Source organism: Rhagoletis zephyria, unplaced genomic scaffold (genome assembly GCF_001687245.7).
Source record: "Rhagoletis zephyria isolate East Lansing unplaced genomic scaffold, Rhagoletis_zephyria_1.1 Rzeph_scaffold_07154, whole genome shotgun sequence".
Classification (NCBI taxonomy): domain Eukaryota; kingdom Metazoa; phylum Arthropoda; class Insecta; order Diptera; family Tephritidae; genus Rhagoletis; species Rhagoletis zephyria.
Window position 1 is genome coordinate 1 of NW_016164237.1, and position 13,141 is coordinate 13,141.

At 34.9% G+C, this 13,141-nt stretch overlaps 1 protein-coding gene across 1 annotated transcript; it reads left to right on the forward strand.

The window, feature by feature from the left end:
• The first annotated feature begins 8,335 nt into the window (after positions 1-8,335).
• On the forward strand, positions 8,336-9,600 carry LOC108373924 (protein twisted gastrulation-like). The gene has a single exon (XM_017629863.1). The coding sequence runs from the start codon at positions 8,471-8,473 to the stop codon at positions 9,281-9,283; it is 813 nt and encodes a 270-aa protein (XP_017485352.1). The 5' UTR covers positions 8,336-8,470; the 3' UTR covers positions 9,284-9,600.
• Positions 9,601-13,141: the final 3,541 nt, after the last annotated feature.

Here is a 13,141-nt window from a genome sequence, read left to right on the forward strand (position 1 = left end):
AAATGTAACATCGTACGTATCTGTCATATTATTTCAGTCACTGGCAACTTCAGTTACCCTCCGGAAAAGACCCATTAGTAAAATCTTGGAATAAATTAAAATATTCGTTTGTATATTTACTTATTGCATATTTTTAACAACTATTTTTTTTATTAAATTAAAATCTATTTTTCTAAGCACCTAATGAATATATGGAGATGCCGCAAAACGAGCTTCCTTCTTCAATATAAATAAATATGTACATATTTTTCAAATTGGATGTCCACTTTCAGTATTTTCATGTATCACAGGAATCCTTGTGAGCAAATGCCTTTCCTCTGCTGGCCATTGGCTCAATCGTTCGATTTTCATTTCAGCTGTACAAAAAACTTGTAATGCTTTTCGCAAAACAAAAATAAATCCAACAAACAGAAAATTGTATGCGAATGGATGATTTTGCAGCATCTTCAACATTTTTGGATATTCTAAAAATTATTAGCTTGAAGACTTAGTGTGATTTGACGCTAAATAGTTGACTGACTTGTAGTTCTAAGGTAGACGGAGTTATGTATTCTAAATAGAGCAGGTAGTTTTCGGTAAAATTTAATACCCTTAACTATGTACATAGTAGATGATTAACTATGAACAAAGAACTAAAGCAAAACAAACAAATTATTTAGTAAAAGATAACGATGTGGAAATTTGGTAAACATCTAATTATTAAGTTTCGGTAACGAAATGTGTAATCGTTCCATGATCAGGCAAAGAAAGATCTATACTTAACCAGCATTCAAAATGAGCACATGCTACATCGTGTTTAGTTCAAATGTATTGCTATCTTGACCTTCAACAAAGAACGAAGTAAAAACGTGGTAACTTTGTAACGTCTACCTGGGCGCAGTGCAAAAAAAAAAAGAGAAAGGCAATGCTGAAAATCGGCTATGAGCGCTCCAATTTACCATATGTGGGTGCATCAATCTTCCTACTTCTGCCCCGATGTGGCAAGGATGCTGTTGGAAAAGCTCCTGCCCTTTATCTCGCTAAGCACAATTTTATTTTTCTTTGGGGCACAGTTTCGACAGCTTCAGGTAATAGTTATCTACAACATTTTCTAAATCTTTTAGTACAAATAAATTGTGTGTCTTACTTTCCGACCTTCGGCATGAAAACTACCGTTACTCTTTTCCTCGAATTCGGTACTTCTGACTATTTTTAATAGCGGTCCAATGACGAGCTTTAAGCCCTGCTGTAGTATGTCTGGGGGTATGGCATCTGCTTTTGGTGACTTCAGTGCTTTGAAGTTGTTGTTCACCGTCCAGATTAGTCGGTGCTCTGAATGTATTCCCCTAGCTACTAACCAGTTTTATCTTCCTATTCTTCTAACTTGTTCAGTCCCTTCTGTCTCAGAATTTTGTCAGATAAAGCTCCCATTACTCTTCCTTAGGCTTGCGGATGAAATGCTATTACTTTATAGCGTCCTTATACTGCTGTTGCTCGTTCTATGCTTTCAGCGAGCTTGCTAAAACTTATTTGCTTAGATTCCTTAATCTCTTTATTATAAAGAGTTAAGATGGTATACAAAAAAAATTAGCTTATAAAACCGGTTTATTAGATAATAAAAACCCCGCTGAAATCAGTGTTCGAAAAGCAAAATTAAAAAAAGAGTATAAAAATCAATCGTTAAAGTCTTGGTAATGGCTAATTACGCACTGTGAGGTTGGCATTAAAAAATTATATCAGATAAATCTTTCTTATTGTCACTTCATCGAAAAGCAGCGAGCTAATTTTCAATTTCTTTAAACCTGATTAAGAATGAAAGCACGAATATTTAGTAGTAAATGTATCCAGCAATTCAAATACCAGTTATGATGGAAAATAAATTTATTAGGCTAACTTGTTTACGAAGTCACACTGTGAAACGCAAAAACAAAGAAACAGAGTTGAAGGCTTTAAGTCGCTAGTTAATATTGCAGCGACAAAAAAAAAATATATAAATATATGAAGGCAGCAAAACGGCATTGTAAACATTAGAAGAGAGTGCGAAAACAAGAAATCGTAAGAGATAATTCTCAATGTAGTTGGTGGTATATGTGTATGTATATAAATATGAAAAGAGCGATCTTGTGGTATGAAGAGAGAAAGAGAGACTCAATGGAATTTTTTGTAAATTCAATTAATAATGTACATATACAACAATTAAGTGGATACATGTACAACAATACGCACATTAGACCGCCTCACGCCACATACAAAAAAAAAATCTTTTATACTCCCCCAAGAGAATTTTATGATTTTCTCTAAATTATATACCTTCCACCAAAATATTTTTGCCCAATTCAGCGTCACTCCTCGTGACTAGTACAGAATTGAACAAACGCCTTTGTATCGAATTTTTTTAAGAAAAAAGAAATAGTATCCCAAACATTTTTTTTTAACAAAATATGGTCAGCAAGCTATTACTTAAAACTAATAAAATTTTTGGTGAAATAAAAATATAAATAAATAACTCATGTGCTTCTGATTTTCATCTTCATCAATGAAGTGGCATTTTCCAGGTCTTTCAATTAGGGGATTCACAAGACGTATTAACCATCGTCAAATCTTAAGCTTAAAATTTGATAAAATAATGATTAAAATGTGTTTAGAGGATTTCTAACTACACCAAAAAGTTTCTAAACCGATAAAACATATATAATTAGCCCCCCCCTAAAACCGTTTTAACCGTTATGCTAAGATTTTATGTTAACCTTAAGATTTTACGACGCTTAACACCTCTTGTGAGTCCCCTAAAAGTGTTAAAAAAAGGCTGAAACTTACGAACGAACATTTTTCAGTAAACAATTACAAAAATTAACTGTTGAAGAAAATGCTTTTAGAAAACAAAATGCTTTAAAAAATGTCTGAAAGTTAAATTACAAATCTCAAAACCGAACAAGTTGATATTTTTTTTTTAATTTGGATGCAGACCTCATAAGTTTACATTCTTCTGTCATCCAAGGGTTTTTATGGAAAGAATACTAAATTGAGCCGAAATATTTTGGCGATAACCGCAATGATATATCCTATATATCGTGATTCGCTCGGGAGAGCAGCTTTTTTTCTCGCGAGGCATCCTAATGTACATACACACATTGTGCATATACATATATATATGTGTGTCTACATATATATATGTGTGTCTTTATACAATAGAGTTTTTGCTCACATAAGCGCTTAAATATGTGTTTGCATGTATGTATGTAGATGCCCATTTGTGCGAATGAATGTGAGTTTCTATAAAACCCGCAGCCAATTCGATTAGTTCTAAACTAGTTTTCTTCAGAGATCGAGTAGTCCAGCGGTATTTTTGTAATGCGTATAAATTAGTGGCGGCCGCCCCACGGCAGGCAATGACAGACCTACGAGTGTATTTTGCTATGAAAAACAGCTTCTCAGCTTTTTGTGTAACAACATCAAGGCGCACGCCACAAATCGGAGGAGAAGCTCGGCCAAACCATAACATATGTGTTAGCGCCAAAGCGGCAATGCCTTCCATTTGTGTAACAACATCAACACGCAGACCAAAAATTTTGAGGGGAAGCTCGGCCAAACACTTAGCTAAATAAAGTGTAAGCGAGAAATATTTACTTTCTTGTACATCAGTATAATACAGTTACCATCCAGTCACTGTAAACCTAATTTGACTGCCTCCAACGAATACAACTTCAATAACTATTTATAAGCTAGACTGAAGAGGAAATATCTGACCTAATGGGCTTTTACGTTAAGCAACATATCAGAAGAAAGTTATTGAGGACTGAGTGCCACTTGTTTAAAAAAGATTTACAAAATATGACTCTCTTACATATGAGACCATGAAAATCTGTGGCCAGAAAGGTTAAACTTGAAAAGTCAAGGGCTTTTAAGTGGAAACAGATATTTATTTAGCTGCAATGATTTTTTTAGATTTTACTTAACAAGTAACTCTGACTCGAGTGGTCTCTTTTGTATTATATATGTATGTAGGTATGTTACCGCCCAAACCCGATTTTCGAACAAACATGTTTTGCCCAGGTTAAACTAGCTTTACCCACATGTGATTTAATAAACCCATAAAGCCTTTGCCAAACTGGTCTGACCTAAGCCCGATAGGGAGCGACCAGTCTTAAGCCTAGGCTGAATTAGAAGATCCTAGTAATATTTACAATTCAGCACGCTCCAAAAAATAATCCCGACCAGAATCAGTTATGCAGGCCTAAAATCAGCAACTGCAATGATCAGCTTCAAATAACTGAACAAAGCGACTAATTACAACAACAACTAATCTTTCACTCAAGCTCATAAGAAACTCATCGGAGTATGACCAGTCGACTCAGCAGTCAGGTTTGAATATGAAAGTAATACTATATATCCATTCAGATGTGTAAGTTGAGCATTTGAAAACAATTCATATATACATTAGACTGCATCACCAAAAAAGTTGTGAGTTTCCGCCGGGATTACGAAATTTATCATATTTGAAGATGTCCACCAAAATATGTTTGACGTTTTTTTTATGAATAGAAATAGTTTCTTCAGGAACTTTTTGAAAAATTCCCCTCAGATGACAAACTAGTTTAAGCTCGAAAAATCTGCATAAAAATGTTTAAAAACTAAGTTTTTTGTTTTTCAATGATTCGTTTAAGAAAAACTTGAATAACTGGGCCAAAACTATTCCGATTTAGACTTATAAAGTAAAAAAAGCTATTTTCTAACCGCTCCAGTCCATATTTTAGCGAAATATTTTGGTGCAAGTCTCCAAATATAATAGATTTTATAATTCCAATGGAAACATAGTACCGATGTTTTTTTGTTGTATGAGGAGTAGTGCAGTCTAATGTACATAAATACATATATACACATACACACACACATGACAAAGTCGTGTAGTTTGTGCATTTAGTAATGATTTCGTAATCTCTCAGCGGTAAAGTTGTTATGCATAGGAAGTCAACGGCTGTGAAGAGTACGTATGTATGTAGGTATTTAGAGGTGGAACCTTATTCATTCATATGATGGGCATAATAAAGACGCAATATTTTTACATATTATTAATGAGCAAGAATCAAAATTCAATAGGATGGTAAGACAAATATCATTCTGAAACAAGAGCGCAATTTCTTAAGAGCCTAATTTTTGAGAGTATGTAAGTAATCATCATCATCTAAAAATATACATAGGTATTTGTATGTATGTATACATAAATTACGATATAGTATATTATTACTTACAGAAAATGTGGTTAGTAATTCTCAAGCGTTGAGACCTTCAATAATTTTCTACACACAAAACACCTAAATTTGTGTCAAGCGATGTAAAACACTTTCTAAAATTTATCATTAATCGATAAAAAGACCATACCTGAGTTGTTCACATCGCTACATATTGTTGAAATTTTTTTGTTCTTAAATAAAATGTCAGCCCGACAAAGATATGCCAGATGCAAGAGATGCTTTGAAAATGATCACTAGAGCATAACGGAATGCGGCTACAGATAAAGGCTACACTTAAACAAATTTAGTGATGCAAAATATTTATATTTAAGTACATAGGAGTTTCAAATCTTTTCTGATTAAAATTTGATATCAAATAATGTAGATCGATTGAGAGGCGATAAGAGGATGGGGAAGTTAAGAAATAAGCGAAATTTTGTCACACGTCCGTTATAAATTCAATCATCGAAATCCATTGAGCAAACAGAAAATTATGTATTGGCAAATGAATATCGGCAAATGCCAAAAAATATCACCGAAAAAAGACAAACATATTTTCACTGTTGAAAAATCGTCCAAAATTATGTGCGACTTTTGCCCCTTTTCAGAGATTTTGTTTTAAGAAATGTTAACAGAACCATGCTATTCAAAAGTATTTCCTCCTGTAAGTACGAAAAAATGCACCACTGAGAACTTTTAAAGGAAATAAAACTCTTCTCCTTGCAGCAACTCGTTTTCTATGATTCTATGTCTAAAGCTTGTTCCGCTATTTTCTTCCTAAATTTAACACCGGAACCTTTTGGCAGCGAATAAGCGGATTTATTTTTTACTAGTAAAGAAAAGCAAAAGTAATATGGTGACCCTTTTTTTCGTAAATAACCACTTTTTTGCGATTTTTTTGAAAATTCTCAACGGCAACACTGACTGCATATTTATTTTATGCTCTGTCAGCGCGTCATGCTTCTGAGCGCGTCACAAATGAGAGTGGCCAGCAGTCAACTTGTGTAATGGTTGGTGTTGACTCGAACATAGCCCATGCACCGCGTCTCTAATATGGTCTTATCCAATGATTGGCCATGGGATAGCCCAGACTTCAATAAACTTTGATATTAAATACATACGGCCCTTATGGCATTTTCAGATCCCATAACTCCTTGAATTCGCGATTATCCGCTTGCTATAGCTTTGCTATAACTTTGGTATACAGCAGTCCGTTGCGGTCGGCAATTGTTTTAGTGTAGTGTGACCGCACTCGAATTATAAAAAATTTCACTAAACAGAAGAAGATTTAAATTAAGTTGAATGAGTTCTTTATTTCTTTTTTTATAACTCAGCTTACAGGATATTTTCAATACGCAGAGGCCATACCTCCGATTAATTAAAAAATATAATTAGTACAGTTTTTTACAGTGTAACCACAGTACCACTCTACACAATACACCATGCCTACGTATATGTAAGCATCCATGCAGAGTGCAGTCAAGTAGTTTCCCGAACTCATTTAATTTGTTATCCTTCGGTTGAAGCGCAACAATTACAAATTCAAGTGAAATTGATATGAAAAACAACAAAAAAAAACGACGTGAAGACGGAAGAAAACACATATGCCAGTTTTTAAATATGTACACTTGTGGTCAACTATTTAAGTTAGTCACATTTTGACCAGTATAGAAGTCTAGTTTGTTATATAACAAGCACTTTATAAATCCACATGTAGAAAAATTATAAAAATTCAGCAAACTTTGACTAAAATTTTAAACTTTTTATCCACAATCTTAAAAAAAGTAAGTATTTATTTATTTTTAAGAACTTTCAATTAAAACACAGTTGATTTTCTTATAAACCTAAATAAAAAACTTTGTAGAAAACAGCAAAAAAGTGCAACAAATTTTCACCCAAATTTCAAACTTTCTTCTCAGAAGTGTTAGAAATTTTTGGAGTACACAGTTTCATAGCCCATTCAATTTTAGTCCAATAATGTGCAAGTTTCAAGTAGCCAAGAACTTGCGTTAATTTTTAATATTTTTTTTTTGCTGATTGTGGTTGGCATTTTCCTCCAGCATACTTTCTATGGAAGAAAATGCACAACAGCGTTAGCAAAAAAAAAAAATATTAAAAAACAACGTGATTTCTTAGCCACCAGAAACTTGCGCTCTATCCATTTGAAATTTAATGGGCTATAAAACTGCGCACCCAAATTTTGTGGTACTTGGATTTATATGGTGCTGGTTAATGATAATAATAGGATATAACAAACAAAAGAAAAATAGCCCAAAGTGCTTAAAATTTCACTAACTTAATTAGTTGACCACAAGGGTATATATGGACATACGTATGTATGTACATTAGGGTGTAGCAGTCTCTATACAAAAAAAAAAAAACTGATGCTGTGCTGGAATTATAAAATTCATTAGAATTTAAGATTACAGCCAAAATCGTCGAAAAAATGTTATGATTTACGTGAAGTGGACCAATTTGAAAATACCTCCAAAAATTAAGTTTTTCGTAAAAAAAAATTAGCTTCTAAACATATTTTTTCTTAAAGATTATCTGAGCTGATGGAAGAGTTTAAGCTTAAATGGTCGGCATACAAATTTTTAAAAATTTTATCAACGGAATAAAATTTATGCGATTTTTGGAGGTATTTTCAAATCGGTCAGGATCACGTAAATCTTAATACTTTTCCGAAATATTTTGGCGGAAGTCTTAAAATATAGTACATTTTATAATTCCGGTGGAAAACTCGTAATTTTTTTTTGAGTGAGGCAGCCTAATGTTCATGCATATGTACATATATGTATATGTATTTCAGTACATATGTATGGCTTTGAATTGACACATGTATGTATGTAAGTATAAATGTTTTCATAAGTATACGGGCCTATACGTACATATAACTATACCTGCGTGACGACTTCAATGGTTGTATCCTTATATCTTAACCTTACAGGCTTTCTGAAAAGAAGAAAATCAAGCAAAACAACACAAATGCACATACACACTTAAAGAAAAATAAATACAAATTCACGACTTAACTGCTCATTTGCGCTCTTTACTTGCGCGCTCGCTCTTACATCGTCACTAAGCCAGACTTCAAACTACATAGCTGACTCTTTGCTTCCACTTCCACTTACCTACTCACTTAGTCAGTCTCGGATCCTTAAAGTGAAAACAACGTTGAAACGCGGTTAGTTAAGGCAAGATCGTTAGACAAAAACATAAATAAAGTAACAAAATAATTTTGTTATCAGACATTCAACATGTGCAAATCCCATTTGACGCGCGTCACTACAAAATTCCTCTTACTTCTACTGGCGCTTAGCTGTCAGCGCTGTGCAGCTGCTGGCGACGCCAACACCGATGGTTGCAATGAGTTCGTTTGTGGTTCAATCGTCTCCAAATGTCTCTTGACACAGAGTTGTCAGTGCAAATTAAACAATGCCACTTGCTTGCAGGAATGTCTCAACTGCTTGGGTGACTTGTATACGGAGTGCTGCAGCTGCTTGGATATGTGTCCCAAAGTGAAAGACCCCTTCAATCCGGCAGCGCCAAGATCGCAGTTTGGTTTGTTTGAGGGTTTGCCAGAGCTATTTGAAACACTCACCGAAGATGACGACAACTGGACTGTGATGCGCTTCACCATGCGCACCAGTTTGCGTCGGCATTATGGCGCTGGCTTTGGTGTTAGCTTGGCTGGCGTTGGCAGCGATGGTGGTGATGCTATTGACCGCCAAGCGTCCATACAAAAATTGCAATCGTCAGCAACGAACACGGCGGCGGCGGTGGCGCTGGCAACGGCGACGCATGTCAATTGCACGGTTATCTACTTGAATGAATGCAAAACGTACCACAAATGTGCGCAAGACTGCGAGAATATGGGTGCGAATAGTTATCGCTGGTTCCACGATGGTTGTTGTGAATGTGTTGGCGCCAACTGCATCAATTATGGCATCAACGAGAGCCGTTGTTCGGCTTGTCCAGAAGAAGATGAGAATGGCGAGGAGGGTGCTGGTGAGGATTATGATGATGAATCGACATGGACATTTGGCGAAGAGGAACACAACTACAATTGAGCGTGAATGCGGTCAGCGTAAGGTGGCTTTGAACTTAACTAAACAACAACAAAAATTAATTTAATTCAATTAGAGCCAGTGATAAACGACACTTAGTTTTGTATGTTTGTATGTACGTATGTATTTTAGTGGATGAAATTCATTGGTGATAGAGAGGCAAGTAACGTGGGGCTAATTAAAATTAGGAAGTAAAAGTAATTTACTTCACTTTGAGTGTAGTGTTCTTTAACAAAAATTAAATAAATTTTTAAGAAAGTGTATTTGCAAAGTATTTTAGTGCCATTAGTTTTAAATAAAAAATATAACTAAAAATGTGATTTTGTATGCTTCGCTTATTATTTCAAAGGTTGCACAGGCTTGTGGGTATGATGTCAGAAATTGTTTACATGCATACCCTGTAGGAAAAAATTCACATGCAACTATTTTTTTTCTACTCCCATCGCAAGTGAAACGCTGCACAGTGTGGAAACTTAGCTTTTTTTGTGACAAAATCTAAATCTCGAAAACAAGAACAGCCAGCAAAATAAATTTCGCGTTACAGTAGAACTTCGTTAATCCGGATCAATTAAAATTAGTTCAATCCGGTCAATAAGGAAATCCAGATTACCGAAGGCATTCGAATTTCTACCGAAAAACTGCTGTAATTGTTTGTTCATTTATTATGATAAAAAACACTATAAAAATGACTTAAATATAAATGTTAAAAGTATAAAATAATGGTATATTCACTCAAAATTTATTTAAAAAAGTCGGATACTTTTGTTTGCCAAATACGCTTTTGCCGGATCCGGATTAGCGGGACCGTGGCGGATGCGGATTACAAGGTAAATAATAGAATTTTTAAATTTTTTTACCCCGTCCGAATTAAAGAGGTTCTACTGTATTTTAAAGCTTTTGAGATGAGATTTCAGTAAAAATATATTTGTTGGATAAAAAGTGATTTTCAAAAATAAAGCGGTTTTAATATTTTTTAATCTTTTGACCTGTCTATTGTTATTTTGTCTAAAAAAGTTTATGTATTTTCCACACCGTGCGCCGCCAGTAATTTTAGCTGATAGAAGGTGCAGCATGAGCGACTCGTGAGCTGAATACATTCTGGCGCTACTGATCGGAATTTGTATGGCGAGATGACGGTTTACCAATTATTGCCGGTATTAGTAAGTATCTTGATTTCAAAATCTTTTATAAATTTCAAACGCATGCCTTTATATTTGCAGAATCAAGCTTCATCTAAAANAAATAATGGTATATTCACTCAAAATTTATTTAAAAAAGTCGGATACTTTTTTTTGCCAAATACGCTTTTGCCGGATCCGGATTAGCGGGACCGTGGCGGATGCGGATTACAAGGTAAATAATAGATTTTTTAAATTTTTTTACCCCGTCCGAATTAACGAGGTTCTACTGTATTTTAAAGCTTTTGAGATGAGATTTCAGGAAAAATATACACATTTGTTAGATAAAAAGTGATTTTCAAAAATAAAGCGGTTTTAATTTTTTTTAATCTTTTGGCCTGAAAACTATATCTAATGAATCTTCGAACCTTTAAGACACATAATTTTGCAGTACTTGCGTGAAGGACATTATTTCCATGGTTACAAGAATCGAGAAACGTATTTTAAATTTATTTTAAAAAGTTTATCGCTTGCTTTTTTTTAGGTAAAAAGAAGAAAAATTGAATATTTTATTTTGAGGCCTTATTGAATAAAAAACTCCCATAACCCTAAAAACGACCTTCACGAATAAGATTTTGCGAGAACAGAAACAACCTTTATTTAAAACTTTTCTGAAATTTCATTGGAAATTGTTTTCAGGTCAAAAAAGATCGAATGTAATTTAAAAAGTCAAGTTGCATTTTTTTATCCTGAATTCTCCACCTCAAAATCTATAAATTATTTTCGGGGTATTTTATTCTGTCTAAAAAAAGTTTATGTATTTTCCACAATGTGCGCTGCCAGTAATTTTAGCTGATAGAAGGTGCAGCATGAGCGACTCGTGAGCTGAATACATTCTGCCGCTACTGATCGGAATTTGTATGGCAAGATGACGGTTTACCAATTATAGCCGGTATTAGTAAGTTACTTGATTTCAAAATCTTTTATAAATTTCAAACGCATGCCTTTATATTTGCAGAATCAAGCTTCATCTAAACGATTTTGGCCAAAACCAATAAAGCATCCCCCATCACCTCAAGGTCTTACTGTAAAAGCTATATGAAATTATGTCCAGTCTACGCCAGTTTAAGTTTTAAACGCCATGGGTTTCACTACTTTTTCACACCTAACGAGGTTTCGAGCATACATAGATATAAGCCGCTTGTAGAACTTTGTTATTGCAACGTTTTTCTACCACCAAAGCATAAGCGTCACCATGCTATCTTTCTTATTCCTATTTGTCTCAGATCCTTAAATAGTATCAGTAGCCTGCTGTAGAAAAAGGTTTTTCTGGCAGTGGCCGCCGATCGACAAGCAATGGCAAACCTCCGAGTGTATTTCTGCCATAAAGCAGTTTCTTTTATAAACATTTGCCATTCGGAAGAGGTCTCTTCATTAGTACTATAACAGCAAGATGCAAAAAACAAATTGAAGGAAAAGCTCGGCCAAACACTTAGCAAACACGTGAGGACAAAATCTATATNTTATTGCAACGTTTTTCTACCACCAAAGCATAAGCGTCACCATGCTATCTTTCTTATTCCTATTTGTCTCATATCCTTTAATGCTATCGGTAGCACAAAGAACAGTTTTTGGTTGGTAGCCCTCTGAAGAAAAAGGTTTTTCTAGCAGTGGCCGCCGACCAACAAGCAATGGCAAACCTCCGAGTGTATTTCTGCCATGAAGCAGTTTCTTTTATAAACATTTGCCATTCGGAAGAGGTCTCTTCATTAGTACTATAACAGCAAGATGCAAAACACAAATTGAAGGAAAAGCTCGGCCAAACACTTAGCAAAAACGTGAGCACAAAATCTATATTTTTTAAATTATTATTTCCTTTTTGAGACAAAGAGTGTAACTTTATTTATCATCGGAAATACAGCTTCCTCTGCCAAAGAGGCAAATCACTTTGCATGCTTTTAGAATTTTAGTACCTGCGTGAATTTGCATAAAAAAGATGCAGACACCTTAGTTGATAAATAGCAGCATTTGCCGTCGCCGAAGCGTAATACACCGGTTTACGTGAATACTTCAAAGGCCACCTCATCGGATATTGGCATTGACTACGCTTCTATGCCATACATTAGAAATGAAATGGTTAGGAACTTATAGAGTATGATTTTGGCCTTCTCAGCCCATTTGGCGCAGTTACCACCTAAGAAATTCTGGCCGAGTCCAATACAGCACACCAACTGACGCCAATCGGAAATGCCAAGTAAATTCAAGTCCTTCTCCACTTGGTCTTTCCATCGCAGACCTTCCTATTCCTCTGTTACCAGCATCGAAATCCGCGTTGTAGTATATTTTCAGAGCTGGAACGTTGCTGTTCATTCATACGATATAGCCCACTTATGGTTACATGTGTATATCTTGGTAACCGCTGCACCAATTTCTTCCAAACTTGGCACAGTTATTGGCCTTGATATCACCTACGAAATGACCGAAAATTTTTAAAATCGGACAATAACCACGCCCACATCCCATATAACGGTAATTTAGAGAAATACGAAATCTTCGATAAATCAGTAAATATTGAAGCTAATTTATTCAAAATTGATGCTTGCAACAATTCTTTACCAAGAAATACGTTTATGATAAAATTTTGGAAAATGGGCGTGGCACCGCCCACTTATGATCACATATATGTATCTCGCTAACCGTTCTAGCAATTTGTACCAAACTCGGTATGGTTATTGTGCTTGCC

Excerpts from the sequence above, each read along its gene's own strand:
- LOC108373924 (XM_017629863.1), top strand. The coding sequence starts at position 8,471 with ATGTGCAAATCCCATTTGACGCGCGTCACTACAAAATTCCTCTTACTT.